General features: G+C 38.2%; 1 protein-coding gene across 19 annotated transcripts in view; it reads left to right on the top strand.

Moving 5' to 3' along the window:
• The window catches only part of PARD3 (par-3 family cell polarity regulator), a 663820-nt gene that overhangs the window by 242934 nt on the left and 396583 nt on the right, over positions 1 to 24303 (top strand). For all 19 annotated transcript variants that reach the window (XM_059184236.1, XM_059184243.1, XM_059184241.1 and 16 more), the window contains exon 3: positions 22086 to 22266. In XM_059184236.1, coding sequence (XP_059040219.1) covers positions 22086 to 22266 — 181 coding nt within the window. The remainder of the gene's footprint in view (positions 1 to 22085; positions 22267 to 24303) is intronic.

Here is a 24303-nt window from a genome sequence, read left to right as displayed (position 1 = left end):
ATGATGGCATCGAGATGATGGGAATGGAGTGTCAGTCATGTAATTTTCTTGCTGAGTGCAAGACAGGGAAAGGCACCGAATATATGGTGTTGACACACTTAATTTAGTACTTCTTCCACAAAGCTATTAAATTGACTATTAATTGGCCTCTGATAAAATTTCTGCTTAATGCAAATGGTGAAAAAAATGCATGCTAGGATACTAGCGGCTGCTTCTGGAATAATTCACATGCTCTGAGATCTCATTAGTGACAGCAAGCATATCCACTTTTTGTCTGGATGTAATTAGGATTCTCTTAAATACAATGACTAAAATTTGTCAGACTGTGATTTAAAAAAAAACAAAACACCAGTTTTTGACAAAATCCTTAACTTAGAACTTTACAGTTTGTTGTTTTACTGTGTGGTCTCTCTTCCTCAGCAGTTTGAAAAGCAGACGACAGCTTATCTGTGTCCAGTTCTTAACCAGGCTGAGGTTCTCTATAGTAATGCCTCTGCCTGCAAATGGCTTGCAGGTGGGGTGCTTCGCAGTTTCCAACAAAAAATGTCCCAGGTTGCTTTGTGGCTTGAAAAGCGTGCATGGTGAATAGAAGTAGGTTTCTGCTCATGTTTTCCTGTTTTGGTCTTTTTCCTTCTTTACTTTTCCTGGCCTTCCCCTGCTCACTTAACCATCTTTTGTTTTAAGATTTTTTTCTTAAAGTCAACTCTAACATCTGTCGCTGGCATTTTCTGATGATAGGAGCAAGAATGGTCTCATCGCTAAAGTTCCTGTGTGAAGACTTGTAAAGTTTAAACAAAATCTGAAAATGAACATTTTATGCGTAATCCACATATATTGGGGAGCTTTTGCTTTGTGGCAAAAAATTTATAGATGGTGAGCTTGTCTTGTTTTGCTCTATCTTTTCATAAATTTGCCACAAAATACTTTATTCTTTTTTGGTTTCACTATTTTCTGCAGTGAGTATTCAGCATTTTTATATTTAGAAAAAAATACTGGTCTCCGACATGTAACAGTGTCCTTTGAGAGGCAGTTGTTAATTTGCTTTTTTAAATATTAGCAGACTCCACTTAAGGTAATGCACATTTAAAGTTATATATGTTTTATAGGAGTGACTGCTCAATAGGGTGAAGTATAGGATCAGTTAGTGGCCTTTAAACTTTGTCTCCTAAAACAGGGTTTCTCAATGTTAGCATAATGACACTTTTTTCCCTCTTTTTTCTTTTGCCCTATTTTATTTAAATTCCATTAATTAACATAGAGTGTACCATTAATTTCAGATGTAGAGTCCAGTTATTTATCAGTTGCATAAACCTAGTACTCACTGTTTCATGTATATATATAGCTAATGAGTGATGAGCTAATGAGTGATAACTCACTAGATATATATATACATAGCTAATATATATGTAAATATATATAATATATTAGCATAATACTCTTCAGTTTTATCCACATGAATATAATATTCTATTGTGTGTGTTATCTATCTTTCTCTGTGTGTATATATATATATATATGTATATGTACGTATATACATACATATATATATAGATACACATACATACATATATACATACATATCACATCTTCCTTATCCATTCATCTGTTGAAGGACATTTGGGCTCTTTGCATAGTTTGGCTATTGTGGACGTATAAATATAGGAGTGCAGGTGCCCCCTTGGATCACAATGTTTGTATCCTTTGGGTAAATCCCTTGTAGTGCAATTGCTGGTCATAGGGTAGCTCTATTTTCAACTTTTTGAGGAACCTCCATACTGTTTTCCAGAGTGGCTGTACTAGCTTGCATTCCTACCAACAGTGTAAGAGGGTTCCCCTTTCTCCACATCCTTGCCAACACCTGTCATTTCCTGACTGGTTAATTTTAGCCATTCTGACTGGTGTGAGGTTGTTTCTCATTGTGGTTTTGATTTGTATTTCACTGATGGCCAAGTGATGTTGGGCATTTTTCATGTGTCTGTTGGCCATTTGTATATCTTCTTTGGAGAAATGTCTGTTCATGTCTTCTGCCCATTTCTTGACTGGGTTATTTATTTAATTATTTATTTATTGGCTGTTGAGTTTTGATAAAATTCTTTATAGAACTTGGATACTAGCCTTTTATCTGATAGGACATTTGCAGTTATCTTCTCCCATTTTGCCCCATAGCTTCTTTTGGTTTTGTTTTTGTTGACTATTTCCTTTGCTGTGTGAAAGCTTTTTATCTTAGTGAAGTCCCAATAGCTCATTTTCCCTTTCATTTCCTTTACCTTTGGAGACATGTCTAGCAAGAACTTGCTGTGGCCAAGGTCACAGAGGTTGCTGCCTTTCTTCTTCTCTAGGATTTTGATGGATTCCTGTCTCATATTTATTTATATAAGCTTGCATCCATTTTGAGCTTATTTTTGTGTACCGTGTAAGAAAATGGTCCAGTTTCATTCTTTTACATGTGGTTCTCTAGCTCTCTGAACACTATTTGTTGAAGAGACTATCTTTTTTCCATTGGACATTCTTTCTTGCTTTGTCAAAGATTAGTTGACCATAGAGTTGAGGGTCTATTTCTGAGCTCTCTGTTCTGTTCCATTGATCTATGTTCTGTTTTTGCACCAGTACCATACAGTCTAGATGATTATAGCTTTGTAACAGAGCTTGAAAGTCTGGAATTGTGATGCCACCAGCTTTGGTTTTCTTTTTCAACATTCCTCTGGCTATTCAGGGTCTTTTCCATACACATTTGAGGATATTTGTTCCAGCTCTATGAAAAATGTTGATGGTATTTTATAGGGATTGCATTGAATATGTAGATTGTTCTGGGCAGCATAGATGTTTCAAAAATATTTATTCTCCCAAACCATAAGTATGGAATATTTTTCCATTTCTTTGTGTCTTCCTCAATTTCTTTCATAAGTGTTCTATAGTTTTCTGCGTACAGATCCTTTACCTCTTTGGTTAGGTTTATTCCTGGGTATCTTAGGGTTTTTGGTGTAAATGTAAATGGGGTTGATTCCTTAATTTCCCTTTCTTCTGTCTCATTGTTAGTGCTTAGAAATGGAACTGATTTCAGTGCATTAATTTTATATCCTGCCACGTTGCTGAATTCCTGTATGACATCTACAGTTTTTTTGGTGGAGTCTTTTAGTTTTTCCATATAAAGTACATGTCATCTGTGAAGAATGAGTTTGACTTCTTTAGCATCCTGTGTATTACAGCATGATTAGCAGTTTGCTTTAGCGGTACCAATTAGATGTCAATAGCACTCTCCCCCAGCTGTGACAACCAAGTGTCTCTAGACATTGCCAGTGTTCCCTGGGGCAGACTTGCCTTCATTGAAGACCACTGCCCTATAGTAAGAAGTACATTTGACTTGGTGGCCCAGTGAACAAATTCATGCATGCACACACACACACACACACACACACACGCACTCAAACAGCTTCAGTGCTTGAAATGTACATTGATATTTTCTATTCTCATTTGTTCGATTTTGTTCATTTTATAACTTAAGTTTATTTTTAAAATATTGTAAGGACGTTTTTCTGGGTAGAGTAGGTGCCTATGGCACTTGGTAGTCACCCAGAACTGTATGTGGGGTAAAGATTTATTGTCTCCTTTATGTGGATTTTCTTAAAGTGAGGCTCACTAAGGCAGAGGAACATTATTTATCCCAGGCTTCCTGTAGACGCCATATGTAGCAGTGATTCTGGAAAACAGCGCAGGTGAGGCACCAGGATTATCTTGTGGCCCTTCTTCCAGTTACCTGACACTGTGCACACTGGACAGATTGTCAGGGGTGTGGTCTAAACGTATGGTTTCCTTTGTTTAGGAGACAGAGGTTGTGCTGTCTGCACGAGAAGGTTGTGCCACCTTGGGCTCTAGGGGTTTGTATGAGATGCGATTTGAAAGTTGCCTGTAAATTTGGAATTTGCCTGTAGAGGATTGAGAGAGTGAGAGAATTCCGTTATTCTTTTAGGAATATAGATTGGATCTTGAAGTGGAAGGCTTTTTGAGTCTCCTACCACAGATTAGAGAGATTTAAGTTTTTATTTTCTCCAAAAGAAGCATTTATAATGTTAGGTGCTTAAGCACTGGAAGCCCTTCACTTCTCTTTGCATTTGTATTTCTTATGCAAATACCATGTGTGAAATATCAATTAAACTGCAGTTATGTGCAGGATGAAGTTTCTCCTGGGCAATAAATAAGAAATCTTCCAAGTGCCTTATAAATAATGTGTTCAGATTAAAAGAAACATTATCTTCTAAAAGTAAGCTTTTGCATTTTCCATATTATTTTGAATACGTGTTTTTGGGATTTTTGGATTGTTTTGAATAGTCGTGTTTTTGGTTTTTTGGTTGGGTTTTTTTGGGGTGGGCTTAAAATTTTATTTATTTTTATTTTTATTTTTTTTTTTGCTTTAAAATTTTACCTCTGTTTAAAATTAAGGCTATGTGAGCTTTTAGGAAAAAGTTGCTATGGTGACTGTAAATGTATGGTTGATGTCTCCAACTTAGGAATGGATTTGTGCTTTAACACTTCATTTTAAAATAAACTATTTGGAGCGTTATTTTTCATAGAAGTAGTATTGCAAATGATGGATTTCAGATTCAATCAAAAAACCTTATTTAAACCAGAAAGTAAAAGAAATATTATATACTTCTGTCTTTATGAAATAATGGAGTACTCATCCTCTTTACCTACCCTTACCCCCTACCCCCACCCTCAATGAGTTCTTGTACTAGAAAAGTTAAGCAGATGGTCTCTTTGACTGGCAGTTTTTCTTACCTTATGGGACTTGAAATATAATGTGTATTGAACCACATGGTGCTTTGGAGAATTAATACATTCCTTCAGTAAATATTTACTCTGTATCTACATGTATACTATCTAGGCCCTTGGGATAGAGCACTGAATAAAACAGACAACAGGGGTGCTTGGGGGGCTCAGTTGGTTAAGTTTCTGCTTTAGGCTCAGGTCATGATCTTGGAATGCTGGGATTGTGCTCTGCATTGGGCTCCTTGCTTGGCAGGGAGTCTGCTTCTTCCTCTCCCTCTCTGTCTCAAATAAATAAAAATCTTAAAAAAAATAAATAAAATGGACAACAGTCCCTGTTCTCGTGCATACTCATAGTGGTTGGGAAGTTAACCTCTACCTTAATGTACTGCGACTAGGGTAGAAGACCCTAGCATGCAGCAGTCTACCTGTGTGGCTTGTTGCCCAATGGCAAACCAAACAACCGGAAAGGGGTGCCGTGGTTCTTGAAGCTTCTGCTCTGTGGACTCTAGCTCCCAAATTTTGACCTCTGTCTATCTGTTGTGCCCTTGGAACACCCCTTCTAAACAGAAGATCCTGAAGGTAGTTGTGAATTCATCTTTGTTTTCATAGTTTCAGGAGAGCCTTCAGCATTGATGTATTTTCAAATGTTTAACAACACACTGATAATGCAGTGTTTGGCAGTTTTGTGGTGTAAATACTCTGCTGGGTTCTATTGCAAGAAGCCAGTGGGACATCACTGAGTGTCGAGTTGGGAAACACAGTCACATATCCTCCTGGAGTATTTCTACTGTACAGAAGCAATGGATATAAAGAACTTTAAGACCATGCACATATGAGACTGCAGTAGCATAATGAAGATGTGAGTTTGAAGGATTTCCCGCATTTGATTTTAATCTCGTTCATTTAATTACAAATTTGCACAGTTTAATTTTTAATGATGACTTTGTTAACAGGGGACTTACAGAAGTCCTGGGAATTTAACAATCTGTTTTCCAGAGCCAGAGTATTTGTCAGCTCCTGCTGTGACCACAGCAGCACCACAGTACCTTGCCTGAAATTTCTATGGCCAGGTTTTAGAGTCAAGATTTTTTTCTAATTTTTAAAAAAGTAATCTGGAAGGTGTACCGTAATCTATAATACCTCCTCTGATGTCTGAGGCACAACTCTGTAATCAGATCATTGCTATTTCTGTAGCAAAACATGTGACTGTTCACCAATAGGTGAATAAATACATACTACAAATTTGTATTAGTTCAGGTTTGGTTTTGCTTTCTTACAAACTTAGGAAGAAAAGGGTTGTTTCTGGAGCTGTTTGATTTTGGAATTGTGGACAAGGCATTGTGATGCTGTATTTTTGTTTGCAAATCAAGATTTGTTATTTCAGGTCTGGTTTTACTTTCTCAATATGAAAGAGAATGAACTCAGTGTGCTGTTCTGTGGGATCATGGCTGCCGTGCAGGAGATGCCCAGAGTCCCTGCATTTGTGTGGCTGCTCTTCTTTCTAGAAGCCTCTTGCCATGTGACTCCCCCACCTTTCCACACTCATCTTGGGCTTCATTCTTTCTTCCCAGTTTCCTGGCCCCATCTCTCCTTAGTGTTTCACCCCAGTGGATCCTGATTCTTCCTTTTGCTACCCAACCTTCTGTTGCTGCTCTTTTTACCCTGTGTTTGCTGTATCCTGCCATGCAGTCATGATACAGAGGCCACAAATTTTCAAGTCCAGCTTCATTAACTCATATTCCAGGAAGTGGAATGGGACTTAAGCTAAGCGATTTCTGAATAGCGATTTCTAGCAGTGGAGATGCATTTTCACATAGTGTTTGGGATGTTGATGTTTGTGTCTTTGCAAAGCTCCTTCCCCCTATCCAGTACTTCAGGTACATTATAATCAGTCAGTCATTGCCCATTTCTTTGCACACCTCTTGTGTCTGTGTTATTAGTGAGCATATATCTGAGGGACTTCAGCTGGTGCTAGTATCCAGAAATAAAAGCCACATTAGGGAACAAGAGGCAATGAGCCAGTTTTCCTGGAGTGCCCAAACATGCTGGGCACACAGATTTCCTGATTCTCTGGTAGTTTTTAAGGTTCCACTGGGACTATTTGATACCAGGACCTCTGAATCACTAATTTCAGGGATTTCCACTAATAATACCTTTTTATGAGGGGAGACTATGGAGTGAATTTAACTCATATTTTGATATTACATAGACATTTAATTCAGCCTTTCTGCATGAATATCGTTAAAGATTTCACAGTTTTGTTGTGTGGTATTCTATTTTACTCATTTATTATACTTGGAAACATGTCACAGTTTGTGAAGTGACTTTTTTCCCTCATAAATTACCACTTGCCTAAGTGTATTTCACTGTCTGACAGTACCAAATCAGGTCAGTTTTTAGGTGGCAGCAATTTATAAATAATATTCTTTTTCCAAAGATAAAGCAACAGTCTATTAATTATTTGTTTACAAGAGGTTTGTTTTTATTTCTGGCAATTTTGATGTTAATTGTCTAATCAGATTTCTGTTTTAAAATAAATACTAATTTGACCATTTTTTGAGTTTCTGTTGTTCTCTCTTGCAGGCTAGTATATAAAGATAAAAGAACTGTTTTTAAATGTCCCAGCAGTAGTCTTTCCTGCTTTGCTATTGTGCCTCTGGTAAGGTCTGTGGGGTCTCTTTTGTGTGAGAGTGATTTTTATTGTCTGAGCAGTTCCCAGCTTCTGGGTCATTTAGACATTGCCAGCATTTTTTATGGTTTCAGAGATAAAATTGTTGATGAGGAGTGTGGACCCCACAGCAGGGGAAGTCTGGGTTGGTCTTCCATCGAGGATGTGAATACCCAGTGTCTCCTTGGCTTGCCTTATAGTTTCCTGTGGTAACTCTTCTGGTATTATTCTTAATTATTGCATTGTGGTCTCTCTTACCTTTTCTTTCAGTCCTTTGGCCATCATACTGTTACGTTTTAAATTTCCTGTGTCCTCTTCAAGGGATTGACTATGTTGACTTCCTCAGAAGAGAGCAGGGTGATATTCTGAGACCTCTGTGCCCTCCCAGAGGGATCAGAAGTGTCGCTGCAAAGGTTCAACCACAAACAGTGGGATCCAGAATTCAGGATTCCACAAGTGGTGTTTGGTTTTCTGGTGTGGACACTGTTCTTCCAAAAGATGCTGGGAGGTCTTCGGGATCTTGTCCAAGGAAATGTGGTGATTAGTCGGAAATAATGGTTCTGTCCTATATTTCCTTGCCATGTCTCTATGTAGTTTTTCTGATAATATCGTTAGGGGACGCCTGGGTGGCTCAGTTGGTTAAGCATCTGCCATCGGCTCAGGTCATGATCCTGGGGTCCTGGGATCGAGTCCTCTGTCCGGATCCCTGCTCAGCGGGGAACCTGCTTTTCCCTCACCCTGCCCTCCTGCTTGTACGTGCGCACGCTCCCTCTCTCTCTCTCAGATAAATAAATAAATAAGTAAAATCTTTAAGAAAGTCTTTAGAAAGTTGAATGCTTGACCATTTAAAGAGCTAAGTCTTTATTCCTTATGTCTCCTTGATAGGCTAATGGTGTTTGAGACGCTGGCAGTGGGAAGACCTACAGTACCACTCTGTTACTCCTTCCATAGATTGTGGGGTGGAAGTGGGGTGGGGTGGTTAATGCAGCTTTACTTGTCGCCAGATTTGCTTATGCTTAGTAAATTTATGAGTCACTGTAGACTTGAAAATGATAACGCAGCAATTTAAATACCTTTTAATATATATTTATATACTTGAGGAGGGCAGTGAAAACTCTCTGAATATTTTAAATATTTTTCGGCTATACCAAAGATCTAGTCATTGGCTCTGATTTATGGAATCGTAGGTTTTAACTAGGGATTGAACTAAATGTTGTGATAGACACCAAATTGAATTAGTGTTGAAGAAACTAGGATGGGTTATTTTTGGAATGTTTCATTGTCCTTTTGTCTTCAGAATGCCCTACACTTCATTGTCACATTGTTTTCACACACTTAGCAACAACACTAATGTGATTCATGAACCAAAAACTAACCAGTTTAAAATTTAAAATTTAACATTTAAATTTGTAAATTTAAATGTTAAATATACCCCTAACCAGGATAATTGTCCAGCAGGTTTAGTTTCTGTAAATGAAAACCATTTTTGTTTCAATATCAAGAAAATATTGCGCATTTTGAATTAATTTTGGTCAGATTTGGCTTTTTAAAACCTAAATATATTTTCAAGACATTGCAAATTGATTATTAGCTTTTTAAAATTTCCTTTTCTTTTTCCTTTCTTTTTAAAGTACGCTTCACACCCAGTGTGGAGCCTGGTGTGGGGCTTGAACTCATAACCCTGAGGTCAAGAACAGAGCTGAAATCAAGAGTCATGTGCTTAAAATGGTTTTACTTTAACTCTGCTGCTCTCTAATATCTGTTGCTATTGCTGTCCTTGGTCATGTAAGATACTGAGAGAAACTTTCATTGCATGGACTGTCTCATAGCTCTTTTTGTAGCCCTGTTACAGGAAATAGCTAGTCTTTTTTGTCCTGTAGGCTCTGGATTTGGCATGTACTGAGGCAGCATTCTCTGATAAACTGCCTGGCTCCTTTCCCAGCCCCTCACATTTTTTGTTTCCATATTAGAAACTGTTCTTTTTCTTGTCATTCTCCCAATCTTTACCTGTTTCTACTCATGCCATTAGATTTCCTCAAGACTTGCAAAGAAGAAATGCAGGAATGTGTTCAAAGCAGCTAGTAATATATCATTTTTCTAAATTGTTAAATAATATTTGTGCTGAACTTCATATTATTGTAGGCCTTGAGTATGTTGCTGGGTAATGCACTTTGTCTTCAAAATAAACAGAATCTGGGGATCCTAATGAAGCCAGTCCTTTCCACTCCCACCACTCCCACTACTCTGCTGCCCCTGGTTCGTGTCCTCATTGGGTTTGGGCTGCTTGTTTTGCTCAGCGTGTGCACATATGAGCTCAGGTTTGCTCATGACAGCCTCATGAGGTTTAATGACTTCACAAGACCGGCATTACTATCCTCTCTGCCTCTCTGCCTATGGAGGCATAGAGAGGTAACTCGCTCAGGGCCACCCAGGTGGTTGGTGGTAGTTTGTATTTGAACCAATGGCTCCCAGGCTTCAAGGGCTGCCCTCTTAGCTTTCTTCTGCCACTCTTCAGTGGAAAAAGCTCTCTCATCCTTGATGGCTACTCTTCCTTCTGGTATACCTACACTGAGTCCTTTCCAGATTCTCACAGCTTTCATTCCACTTTGGTATTTCGATACCTCTGAACACTGGTGTTGTTGCTGTCTAGGGAAATCATCCTCTGAAAGTTACCTTGTAGGCTTGGTTGAAATTGAAATGCGGTTTCTCATAGAATTTGGGGTGTTTTCCATCTCATGACAGCCTGCGGAGTGCCTTCTGAAGCTGAGCGTTTGTACAGAGAAGTAATGTCATAAATGGCTATTTTGTTATTCTCTTGGGTTTACATGTTTAGGGAAGCCTGAGTTTATCTGAGAAGTGACACACTTTGGGTAGACTGTGTCTCTTGGCACTTCTCTTTTAGGTTTCCTTTACAGGAGGACTTGTGGCTCTCCTTTTCCTTGACTCAGCCTTCCTTGAATGACCCCTCTGCTTGTTGGCCACGGTGGAGGTTGTATGCTGGACAGCGTCATGCAGTTATTCTGGGCAAAGCCATTGACTTCAAGTACACGTGCACAGTTCTACCACTTAGACGTAGTGGTAGACCATGGCCAATTACCTTAGCCCTCTGCGTTTCCAGTTTCCCTGGGTATTAAATGGATATGATGGTAGTAGTCTTTATATTATGAGGATTAAAAAAGATAATGTGTAAAAGGTCTAAACACAGGAGTGGTAAGAAATGTTAGCTACTCCCATTTGTATTACTCAACTGCTATTGCTATGCTGTTTTCATAATCACATTTGTAAATAGGATTTTTGTTTTAGGCCTCTTCCTTTTCTTCTAATTGATATAGAGGGATTCATTGTTTCTAGGTTTTTTTCTTTTTTCTTTTTTATGAATGATTTTATTTATTTGACAGAGATCACAAGTAGGCAGAGAGGCAGGCAGAGAGAGAGAGGAGGAAGCAGGCTCCCTGCTGAGCAGAGAGCCCGACGCAGGGCTCCATCCCAGGACCCTGGAATCATGACCCACGCTGAAGGCAGAGGCTTTAGCCCACTGAGCCACCCAGGCACCCCGGTTTCTAGGTTTTAACATTGAATATTTATATAGTAAAATAAGAAGACAGAGCAGAAAAACTAACAGGAATACTTTAAGGTAAAAAAGAATTTGAGGATATTTGGAAGAGATTTATAGTTGGCTGATAGAAAGACTTTGTGGTAACAGAGTGATGTAAAAGAATTTAAGAAATGTGTATTGATATTTAATTGAATATCAGAAAATGTGTTCTTAATTCCCTCTACATTTTCTTAGAGCAGGGCTTTGTGAAACTGCTGAAACTATGTCCAGAATTTAGTGCCTCTGTGCTTTTTTTCTGTGAAGGTTTATGCCATTATTAAAGTTACAAAGTGGTCTAAAGCCAGTATGTCACACAATTCTTGGCACTTACTTGGCATAGGGTATGAAAGGATGTAAATGAAAGAGGTCATGAACTGTAGCCTTCTAAGCAGGTGTAGAATTATCTAATCAGAAACGAAAGCTGTGCCACCGCAGGGAAAAGTGGAAACCAGAGGCCAGAGATGTCAAGGACTGCAGGAATTTGAGCTGGCTCTTATTTTGCATTGATGTGCTATTTCCTAGGCTCAGCCTCTTTTAAGCATACTTTTGGCTTGAGAGAATAATAAGATCTGGATCATAGAGTGTTGAGAAGTGGGAGGATTATGATGTGGGTAATTGGTATCATTCCTTGAACTGAGGTACGAGCCACAATCTCTTTCTCTCTTTTTGTGGGCTGTGAAAAGAGCTTGATTTTCTGGGTATAAGCACAGGGGTGAGGTGAGGGAATGGTGCCCAGAGGACTTGTAGTATATTAGCTACTTGTGTTCACTTGCCTACACTTTTCAGAGGGACTGCAAAATAGATACAATAAGTGATAGTAATTCACCATGTATTTGTCAGGGCACCTATTAGGCAGAAGCAGAAAATTAATGAAATAGACCCTTTCACAGGAGAATCAAGAATTGTTTATGGAATCCTCATCTGTGAAGATAAGCCTACCATTGTGAAGATGAATTTATCTTGTTAGTGCTCCTGGAACAGATATTTGTGTGTCTATTCACACACATATCAGTGAACTAAAATTTAAGTTTATTCATATATTAAAATATTAAAATATCCTTATTATTGAAATTAGTTTAGTACTGGTGTAAAATAACTAGGTCCTATTTGTTGAAGTTATGTATTGATGTAACCTTCCTGAAAATGTTTTAATATTCCTCCTTTATAGTATTTAAATCCTACGTCCCTACTCGTGATACTTTTACTTTACTAGTTTCTATGAAACCATGTTGCCTTGAGTTTGCTTAACATTGTTTTCTCAGTTCTTCTTAAGTATCTTCAGAAGTAGAGTTGGAGGGAAGGAAGAAAAAGCTGCCATCTCAGCTTCATTCCGGTTTTGATCCCCAGTTTTGTACCTGCTGCACTTTCAGACTGGGGTCCTTAACTAAACTTGTGGCTTCAACTACCACCGACATACTGACATGGCTCTGTTATATTTCTTTAGCCATGAACTCCCCTTTGCATGATAGATGCCTATTTCCAGTTCTCTATCATACTTAATATATGATAGTTTGACCTCAAAGTCAATGTATCATTTTTTGGTCCCCAACTTCTTTTCTTTGTGCTTGCTCTCAGCCCAACCACCCAAACCACAAACCTAGACATTTTGGATTGATCCCTTTCTTCATAGTACCAGCCCTAACCATGTACCAAATCCATTTAAATAAGTCTCAGTTCTCCATTTTAATGCTTATACACTTTACATCTCTTTTCACTCTGTAGCTTTTCTTTCGGTCTAGGGCCTCATGACTTCTTCCTTGTTGGATTAAGGAGCTGTGTTTAACCTTCTAGTCCTTTCTTCATAGTCCTTGAAACCTGCAGAATACATGCAAATTAAACCAGTATGCCTTCAAGGATGCCTCACAGTTTTTAGGATTAAAGTTCATAGGATTTAACTTAATCCCTATGCCCTTCATCTTCCTCTGTTGATAACCTCTTGATAGGTTGATAGTCTTTTGAAACTCCCAGATAATAATAATAGTTGACATTTATTGAGTACTTGCTGTTTGTAGGGCTGTTGTGTGCCATCTGTCAGGATTAAGGCAGATGTGCAACAAAGCACCAGTACTGAGACCCAGAATGTTGGAGCTGTCCCTGGTCATGCAACTGGTGAATCCTCTCTGAGCTGGACTCACTTGGGGAGACCAGTTCAACATTGGCAGCCTCGTGGTAACAGAATGGGTGGAATGCAGTACAGACACCGGCGCACCCGGGACTCCATGGCCACTGTTCCACTTCACGGACGGGCTCGTTTCTTGTGTGTGAGAAGTACCTGAAAGGGCAGAGGCTTTGGCTTTCCTCAGAATATATTTTCATCAAAATTAAGGTTTCCAAACTCTTTGGGCTTGGCTACCTAAACCCGTTAAATGGTACTAGATTTCAAAAGATTTGCAGTAAGTTTCCGTATTAAAGCTATTTGTGGATTGGGGACAATGTTTAACTTGCTCGTTCTTTTACCTGTCAAATATGAGGGAGAAAGGATTGACACACAATTAGTATTTATTCTGTGTTCACTAAAAAAAAAAAAAAAAAAAAAAAAAACATTGCTAAGACAGGTTATACTAATGAAGAGTTGTTATAAAGTATTTCATTATTTAGTTACTTTCTGAATAAACCTGCCAGGTGATTAAAATGAGCGTAATTTAATCAGCATTGTGTTGCATACTGAAGATAATTTAGGCTAATGTCAAGGACACCTTTATCTCTCCTTTGTAGAAAGTATTGAAATAATGAATGCAGCAAAAAGGAGTCAGAAAATGTTTGAAATTTTTCATCTCTGCCTCTGGGTGGATATTTAAAAATCACACTTATCCTTTTTGCATGCAAATTAAACTGAAAGGCATTTTGTAATGTAACATTATCCTTATATTTTACAAAACAAATTTATTGAGCTTTGATCTTTTGCTAATATTGGCTTGTGGTTGTCAGAAGGAATGGTGACTTTTTATTATGCCTCAGTATAAACCGAACTTTCATTCAGAACTTGGAGTGAACAGAAGTATTAGGTTTTTATGCACCTTCATAGGAAAAGAAATCACTGTTAAAAAATAACTCACATTTCTTCCAGGGTGCTTTTCTTAGGATACTTTTTTCTCCTATATCCCCTTCCACTCCCCAAAGTCTTAATAGAGTCATCTGAATTCCTTTATTCTTTTGTAGCAGTTAAACTCTCGTTTTTTCTGATGATGCTCTTAGATGGAAGCTAAGGTGTCAGTGGGGGTCTGGTTCAAATCGTGAAGTCAGCAGTTAAGGGTTTACTAACTCCCTAGTGAGTTCCCTGTACAAATGCCAAGTTGCCTTGGAAACAAGGCTAGTTATTTGAGTTGGAAATATTATCTTGTCTTTAAATGCCAGAGAGGATGATTTGCTTACCTCTGTTGCATCCTCTGTAGGTCTAACATTGTGTTGAGATGTTTTCTGCTTCACTACTTCTAGTACTGATTGATTGACTGGAGCCACAGCCAAGTTTTCTTTTCTCGTGCTTTTAATTTTAAACATGATTTGCAACATTTAGAAGTAAGGAAGCAGTCCTTCTAATTTCTATTTTAGGATGGGAAGTTTTCCACTACTGATTGCCAAAAAAATAAAGTGCTATATATAGTTCACCAGATTTGACTGGCAAGAAATTTTAGTGATGAGTCATTTGTCATATGCTCAACAATGGAGTCAGTGATGGGTTGATTAGGCAAAGGAGGTGATTGTCTAAGTTCTGTGAGATGGTGTTACTTGATGAGAGACTGACTGGGCCTGATTGCTTCTGTGTGCCTGAAAGCCCCCTGGTACCAACGTAGCAAGTTGGTAGGAGAATGCGGTAGCAGCTGGAGGCTTACATTGGACTGCTCCTTTTCTCTGATGTAAACATGGTAATTTGCTAGTTGGATGGTAGAAGGTGGAGCTGGGGGTGCTGTGGGCATCTTGAGACAAGGTTTTCAGGTCAGTGGAGCAGGCCCTGGCTTAATTTACCTGGCTTGCTGAGGAAGTAAACTAAAAGGCACCTTCCTAAGCACAGGGCTCAACCCTGCTTTGGAGGACTCACCAAATGGAGGCAGAAATGCAGATGCACACGAGGACAGGGCAGGAGCCTTTAAGACTCTGTGATCTTTTGCAGTGTAACGATGGTGCTGTGTTTCTGGGCTGAGGAATCCCAATGGCAGCTTCTGACCCTTGGGCCTTTGGGTCAGGAGTTAGGGAGATTGGAGCATGGTGACAGACTTGTGAGTGAGGGTGGCAATGGCATGTCTTTGTGTGGGACATTTGTGGGACAAATGTCTTTGTCTGAGTAAAGTTCAAGTAACATCATGATTGGTGCTGTGGGTTTTGGTTACAGTTTAGAGCAAGACATTGAAAGGCTACCTGTGTATGGTTTTGGCTTGTCTCGTTATTGCCTGTTTCCTACATGATGTTGGACTTTGATTAATAAAACTTTTTTTTTTTTTTCCAAATTTAGATCCCTAATTCCCAGATTATGGCATTCATAGAAGAAGTTATTCTTGAGGGTCTATGCCTGAGTGTTATTCCTGAAAAGCTATCTGTGAATCAATATGTAACACATATTAATAGTTAAGCATGAAATTGTCTGCAGATTGAAATACCTTGCTGTTGAATCATATTTCCACATTTTACTTGCTTTTAGGTAGGTTTTGTTGGAGGGTTGGCAGAGTGACAAGGTGGGGAGGGCAGCATAGATGAGGAACAGCTCCCTCTCCACTCTTAAGCTGGGGAGCCTGCAGTTGGGCTGGATTTGAGATCCATTCTCATGGAGCAGGGCAGGGTAAGGCCTCCAGGCACAGCCAGTAGGAAAGGTGGCTAGCTTTCCATGTGCTCATGTCATTTTAGAGTTCCTGCTAAGCTTTGGGTCTTTTTTTGGGTGGGGTGATGGTCAGACAAAATATATATAATTCTTGAAATGCTGAGGAGGCACAGAATTAATCTAGTGAATGTGACATTTAAGGGTTTTCAACGGCAAGTTTGAGATGCTCCTTCTGTAGTGAGTGAGTTTTCATTGGTATAGCTTGTATTACTACTATTACAAAACATCACTGGCTCAAATATATTCTTCTGCTATTGTTCTGCTTACTCATCCAGTAAAACAGTAGCTCTGTTTAAATGAGTTTTTAATGAACCATGATTGCAAGTAAGGCTCAGAGAATGACTAAGGATTTAGTATTGTCTCTATGTCATTAGCATAGAAACAGTCATCAGAAAGCTTACAAATTGATTTAATAGTTTCTTCACCCATGTCTGTATAATAGTTGTTACATCATTACATTTGATTCTGAGGTTCATATTGCTTCTCTCCCAGTTTTATCTACTGTCATCTCTTTGAGAGAAAGCTGCATGTGTTCATGATAAAATCATAAGAAATGCTGCCTTCTCCAGTTTGGAGTCCGCCTATCTCTATGTGATTAGCCAATTTCAGAGTTATTTTGCTTTATCTGACTTTGTGGTCTTACTTTTTATTAACATTTAAACAGTAGTGTAATATAGTCGTAACTTCATGGATAGGTACAAATGAAACAGTGGCTCTTGGTGATGGGGATGGGAGGAAGAGGGGTTTACATTGTATCTGACAAGTGGGTCAGCTAGTTTATGGCTGCAGCATTTGCATATTATGGATTGTGGATGACATATTCAGAGCTGTTAGCTGAACATTACTCTTCAGTTGGGAATCTAATTAGTCTGAAGGCTCAGTGGGTGATCGAGTGTATCATCCTGAGGGACCGCAGAATGAAATCCCAGCTCTGTAGTGTAAGCTGGGGAGCATAGCTGAATATGTTTCACTGCGATTTCCAGATGATGCATAATACCTTTTTAGGTATCTGTGACTTTTTAAAAGGATGTTTATTAGCTCTTAGGGGACAGATGACCTTTGACTGTTGACAGGTAGGGGTGTGTTATGGTGTTGGTCTCCTTGGTTGTGCAGGTAGCAATGGGAATGTCTTGCTCTTTACTACATGATATACTACATTGAAATAGCACTATTAAATATTTACCTCATTAGATTCCTTTGCATATGTGTAGATTATATACTATGTTAATCCATATAATCATGCTACTATCTGGTAATTTTCCTTTTATAGATGTGCTATTGGTTATTAGGTGAGCTATATGGGAGACCACTATAAATGAAAGGTTTTGTTTTGTTTTTGTTTTTCAAGAGACGAATGAAGAGGAATTCAGGGACCCAAGTACTTGATGTACTTTGACAAGTTTTAAAAAGTATATCCCTGAGTGAAAGGCGGTGGGGGGGGGAATGGAGTCTGTTGTAGAAGTCTGTCAAGGGTCTCAATGGGCCAGAATCAAGGTGTGAGCAGAGTCTATACTTTCTGGAGGTCCTAGGAGAGAACCCATTTCTTTGCCTTCCAGAGCCGCCTAATGTTCCTTAGCTGATGGCTTCCTTTTCTTCATTTTCAAAGCCAGCAACATAATATCTCTCTAACCATTGTCACATTTCTCTCTGACTGCAGCTGGGAAATGTTCTCTACTTTTCCAGATTTGGATGATCAGATGTCCTCCTCCCCAGGGTAATCTGAGATAATCTCTGTAGTTTAAGGTCTTTAATCTGAATCATAGTGTAAAGTCCCTTTTGCCATGAAGGTTAACACCACCGGTTCCAGCGGTTTGGGGAATAGACAACAAGGAGCATTATTCTGCCCACCACAGCCATCATCCTCTTTTTTTGTGATGAGGACTGTAAGGCTAAGAGATGGTAGAGAGGCCAGTGGATTTACCAACACCCATCCATGAAGTAAGATCAGAGCTATTTTTGATTGGAGATCTGTTTGATTCTGAATCTTGGGCTCTTAGACACTTTGCTACACACAGTTCTGGGCTTTAAGCACATAATTTTAACCATTAAAAGGGCTACCCTCTATCCCAGTGGTTTGTAAGTGTTTGCATGTAATGTTTTAAAAATAACTTGGAAAAGAAAATAAAAGCAGTTCGGAGGGTTCTGATATCTCAGAAAGTTAAAATGATTTCTCCCGAGGTAGGTGAGGAATGGTATGGCCAAGTTTGGAGTTTATTTGAATGTGGGTTTATCTTAAATTGTGGGTGTTACCCTAAATTCAACATATCTGTTTTCATGGAGATTTGATGGATAAATGAATCAGAAGAGAGATTAAGTCATAACTATTGAAAGTAAAAATGAACTTTCAGAAATGATCTGCTTCACGGACAGCAGTGAAGATTCCATCTGTTAAAGCATGGATATGAGTCACGTTTCACAAATTTTAAAAGCAGACATTTCCTTTATTTTTTTGAAGGGCATGATAGAGATTTTTAATATGTGATGTTTTTGTGAAGGTTTCGTTTTCTTTTGCTGTGCTACTATATGCATTCTTGTAGAGTAGATTTTCTAAAATTATATACCCTTCCCAATTTAACACAAAATTACTTCATATCTGCACCTGGCAGTTAAATTTTGGTTTAAAAGAAAGCTGTGGAAATTGTATGTTATTGGCATATTGCAAATCACCAACTGTGATTCTGCCACTGAAATTCAAACAGCATTTGTTCATGACACAGTCCAGATTTCATACTTGTGTTTTCTAAAAATGCTGGAGATAATTATTGAAACTAATATACATGTATAAGTTCTTCCATGTGTGGCATTTAAAGACACGATCTCTGTAATTTGCAGTCTCCATTTTCAGTTTGCAGAAAGGACTTGATTCTTGAGAGAACACACCATTGTAAAAAGTTAATAACAAAACTTGCCTTTCATTTTCTTCCAATTAAAGACCAAATGTCAGAACTTAATATCTTCAAAATCCATATTAGGCTGCATACCTTGTGAGAAGTTTGATAATATTAAAATCAAGTAGGGAAATTCAAAATCTCAGTGAAGAGCTTGAAATGGATATTGGTATTTATCAGGGTTACCAAGGTGCCTAGACTCTTCATTTTATTTCCCAAGTTGAAGATTGTAAATTGGATGTTACTGGGTGGATGAGCATTCTATAGCCGGATTATCAAACTATGGCCTATGGGCCAAATTTGGTCCATCACCTGCTTTGTAAATAAAGTTTTATTTAAACCTCGTTGTGGTATTTATTTGTGTATCGCCAGCGGCTGTTTTTGTGCCATAGTGGCCGAGTAGAATAGTTGTGACAGAGGCTGCATGGATTGCACAGCTCCAAAAATACTTACTAGTTGGAACTTCCAGAGGTTTACTGACCCCTCGTCTAGCAGAATGTCTGTGTTATGAATTCCGGGAGATTCTTGCCAGTCGATGTCAGATAAACAGACTGATTTTTTTTCTGTTTATGGGAACTTCAGTGTATACATACAAACACCTTTCTGTTATTTATAACTGCTGGGGATTTCTTATCCCACTTATGTTGCTTATTATAAGGTTGAGTGGCCCAGCTATCCATCCTACGTTAATTTCTCCTTACCACTTAACCTCCTTCCACGTTGTTTAATCAGCTAATTATAGATGATGCCACAGCAGGGTTCTGAGCTTCCTGTTTGTCTACATGTCTCTATGACCTTATGATGGTTTTTGTTTTTGTCTTACGAATTGATTGCCCACACACACACACACACACACACACACACACACACACTCGTGAAAATAGCATTTGTTCAAAATGACAAAACCAACTATGAAATGAGAATTGTAATTATAAGTGCTTCTCATGTTCTGTAAATTTATCAGAGCATCCTTTAACTGATAGGACTCAAGCTTGGAGAAGCTTGAATTGGAGGTAGGTAGGAATGTTAGGGTTAGTCATGGTTCTACCTTCCTTGGAATGCCACGCTTAGTTTACCAGGCATAGGGTTGTAGGGTGAATGATCAAGGTGGTGCTGGCCCTTAGCACTTTATTACTCTGAGATTTTAAAGTGCTTCCACTGTTTAGTTATTGGAATAAATAGATTGCATCTTAATTTTCATGGCCTTTTGTAATGCTATATTATGAAAGTATAATTTTGAAATAATTTTATACTTGAGAAAAGTTGCAAAAATAGTTGCATATATTCTTCATCCATCCCTAATGTAAAATCTCATACAGCTGTAGCACAGTTATCAAACATAGAAGAACTAGTAACATTGAGTCAATACTGTTAACTAATCTACCGCAATCTTTTGAATGTTGCCTCCTTTCTACTGATGTCCTTTTTCTAGCCCAGGATCCAGGCAAGGACCTCACGCTGCATGTCGTTCTCGTTTCTCCTCTGTCTCTTCCAATTTACACGACTTCATCAGCCTTTCTTTTGCTTTCATCACTTTAATATTTTTAAAGAGTGAGTTATTTTATAGATTGCCCCTCAACTTGGATTTATCTGATGTTTTCTCATGATTAGATCAAAGATACACATTTTTAGCAGGAATACCACTGAAGTAATTTTATGTCCTTCTCCGTGCATTTTATCTGAGGGTGTTATGACTCATTACGGGTGATGTTAACCTTGGTAAAGTGTTTTCTGCCAAGTTTCTCCCCTGCAAAGATACTATTTTTCTCTTTTTAATGAAAAGGTATTGTGTGGGGAGATACTTGGAGATTTGCAAGTATCCTGTTTCTCGTGATATTCTCACTCAGTGATTTCCGCTTCCATTGGTGATCTCACCTGCGGCAGTTCTAACTGTCATGATGGCCTGTGATGACTTCTGTTTCCATCATTTCTTCTCTTTTTATTAATTGGAATGCTACAGTATGGAAGAGCTGTCCATTTCTACCATTAATTATTTCTTTAACTATTTACTTGTATCATTATGGACTTACAGATATTTAGTTTGTTTGTTTTGGGGTTAAAATCCCATTGTGTCATTATTGACTTGTTTATGAATTGTCCCAGCTTTGGCCATTGAGAGCTCCTTTGGTCAACACTGATTCCCTTTGATGTGCCTCTTTCACTTTTGAGTACTCTTTCCTTTTTGGCATCAAGGGTGTTCCAGGCCCATCATGTATTTTCTCTGCCCCAACCCTGGAATTAACTTTTTTTTTTAAGGAGCCCTTGTTCATTCGTTGGAAAATGGTAACAGAAACCAAGATCCAGGTGCTTATGTTCCTTCATACTGTGTGTGGTTGCTTCTAGGACCACTCAGTGGGGGGAGCTAAGAACCACACATGCATTGACTTTCGTTCCTGTCTGTCTGCCTACCTACCCATTCATTAAAAAAACAAAAACAAAAACAAAAAACAACCAACCGCATATTCATATTGACGCCTCTGATTTTAATCTGATATCACAGAGTTTATTTCTTTATTTGTAACTTCTCTTTCTGACAGGGAGAATTTTGACTCTCATTATCCAAGATATTTTTCTTTTTCATTCATTCCTGGTATGTGTGTGTGTCGTGGTGTGAGGATTTCTAAACCATACGCTTGTGAGAAACAAATTTATATGACAGGTTTTTTGTTTGTTTGTTTGTTTTTTGGTCTCTAGTCTTACATTGAATGGTGAAAATAGTTTTCCAAAGTTCTTAAGTCTTTTCCTCCCCACCAGCCTCATTGCTCCCATTTTTTTTTCTTTCATTCCATTCTTACCAACAGCTAGGAGACAACCTTATCTTTTATCCTTCTTATGCACAAATGGGCAGACATATGTATAGTTTTAAATACTCCTTCCTCCTATGTGAAAGGTACCTTGTGTGTTTTGCTAAATATGTAGTACTACAGATCACATATATGCATTATATATAGAAATGCATTTTCTCTTCCACTTAATGTATTATTTACAAAAAGATTTATATCTGCCCCATCTCTCTTAATGTTCTGTGATATAAAACCAATTTATTATTTTTTACCAATAGAATTTTGGATTTAAATGTACAACTTAGAAATATAAAAGTAAAGCATCAAAGCTTGGGGGCAAGATTAGGTCTTTGAAGCTTTGCTTCCTAGAACATAATATTCCTGGGTGCTTAAATGTCAGTTTTTTTCCTCTGTAGATTTATGTCAAATGTGGTGTAACTTTGGTAGCAGTTTTATTTTACTTTAATTTTATTTAGATTCAACTAACTAACATATAATGTGTATTAGGTACAGAGGTAGAGAGTTCAGTGATTCACCTATTGTTTGTAAATGCAGATTTACCTTTCGTTTCTAGCTGGTAGCTGTGTTTGATGAGCAGGATCCACATCATGGAGGTGATGGCACCAGTGCCAGCTCCACGGGTACCCAGAGCCCGGAGATATTTGGCAGTGAACTTGGCACCAACAATGTTTCAGCCTTTCAGCCTTATCAAGCAACAAGTGAAATTGAGGTCACACCTTCCGTCCTTCGTGCAAGTAAGTGAAAGCTCTTTCTTCTCTGCGTGTTTCATCTTAATTTACAGGGATGCCAACTCCTGTTATCCAGCCATGCTCCTGTGAATAGAATTCATTATCTGTTTTTATCAAAAATTGATTAAGTTTAGAACCTGGGCAAATGTCTTTTGCTGGAGAAGTAGGCAAGAGTCTTCACATTTTAATACATTGGGCTTACTTCATTTTAGACTGGTAGACTTTTAAATTGCTCCCTAAAGGTAAACAAGGATGACAGTTAAAGTTATATTCCCAGACTTTTCTTTTCATGTTTTTTATTTGAATGCTAGATCAAATAGGAAATAGTTAATGACCTTAATACCAAACCCAAACTTAGTATCTTTGATTGATAATCAACTTGGATACAATCATTACTTGAACTTTATCTGAGAGAGAGAGTGGTGAAGAGACCTCGGGGCCAGAATTATCGTCAGAGATCCGGAAGAGCTGCTATTCAAATACCCTCTGAAGGAGAGAAAATATAGGGCTTAGTGAGTTTATATTAGGAATCCAGGGACTTAGAATACTCAAATTCTAGGACACTTGCCTGAAGAATTCTGTTGGCTGTTCATGGGAGGTTTACACAGAAAAGTGAAGTACTTTTGCAAAAATAAATTTAGTGTTTGGGGCGCCTGGGTGGCTCAGTGGTTTGAGCTGCTGCCTTCGGCTCGGGTCATGATCTCAGGGTCCTGGGATCAAGCCCCGCATCGGGCTCCCTGCTCCGCAGGAAGCCTGCTTCTCTCTCTCTCTCTCTCTCTCTCTGCCTGCCTCTCTGCCTACTTGTGATCTCTGTCAAATAAATAAATAAATAATCTTTAAAAAAAAAATAAATAAATTTAGTGTTTGTAATGATCTAATCTTATAATTAAGCACTTTTTAAGAATAAGAAGGTCCATTTCAAGAAATTTGTAAGTCAGAAATCATTTATTTTTTAGTCACCTTTATTTAGAAACGTTGCAGTTTTTCCAGTGTTGTGTGGTAGTTGTTTTTTTTTTAAATATTTTTATTTACTTACGTGACACAGAGAGAGAAAGTGCACAAGTAGGGAAGCAGCAGGCAGAGGGAGAGGGAGAAGCAGGCTCCCTGCCGAGCAAGGAGCCTGATGCTGGGCTCTATCCCAGGACCCTGAGATCATGACCTGTGATGAAGGCAAATGCTTAACTGACTGAGCCACCAGGGCTCCCCTAATTTTACTGGTAGTCTTGTGTGGTTTTATTGGTAATTATCAGAAGATCTTCTTCATATAAATAGGTAATAGTGTATAATAATGTATGAAATTCTCTATAAGTATAGTTAGATAATATTTAGACTATAGTTAATTCTCACAAAACATCGGTTTGTTCACATGTACAAACATATTTTAAACTAATTTTGTGGAAATAGCATTTGATTATTACATGGATATGCTCTTTTAAAAATCTTATCTTGGATTTGCCTCAGGCAATGTTTTTCCAAATGTGAGGTGTGTACCATGTATGGTATGCAAGGTAATACGTAAGTGGGTACACTAGTTACTTTACTTTCTTTTATTGTATACCAGCTCATTAAGCCCATGCCTTTTCTGCTTGGAATAATCTCATTTATAAATGTAGATTGCCTAAATTTGATTTTTTTTTGAAGTTTCTGATGAAGTGTTCAATAATTTATCAGTTTCTTCTAACACCCAAGGCTCATCACATCAAGTACCCTTATTAACGCCCATCACCCACCTCCTCTCCAGCAACCCTCAGTTTTTTTCCCATAGTTAGAGTCTCTCATGGTTTTTTGATGTCTTCCCATTCTGTTTTCCTTCCCTTTCCCTATGGTCCTCTGCCCTGTTTCTTACGCTCCATGAGTTTTACAAGTGAAATCATATACCTATCTTTCTCTGATTGACTTACTTCTAAATGTGATTTACAGTAAATTTTAATGAAATAAGAGTACAGATATTCAGGTGCCTGATATTTGGGAAATAGTATCTTTATATGAATAATTACCCTCTAAGGTATAGAATTAAATACAGAGCTTTTTTTATGTCTTATT

This window comes from Mustela lutreola, chromosome 8, assembly GCF_030435805.1.
Source record: "Mustela lutreola isolate mMusLut2 chromosome 8, mMusLut2.pri, whole genome shotgun sequence".
In the NCBI taxonomy this organism is placed as follows: domain Eukaryota; kingdom Metazoa; phylum Chordata; class Mammalia; order Carnivora; family Mustelidae; genus Mustela; species Mustela lutreola.
This window is presented reverse-complemented; position numbering and strand designations above follow the sequence as displayed.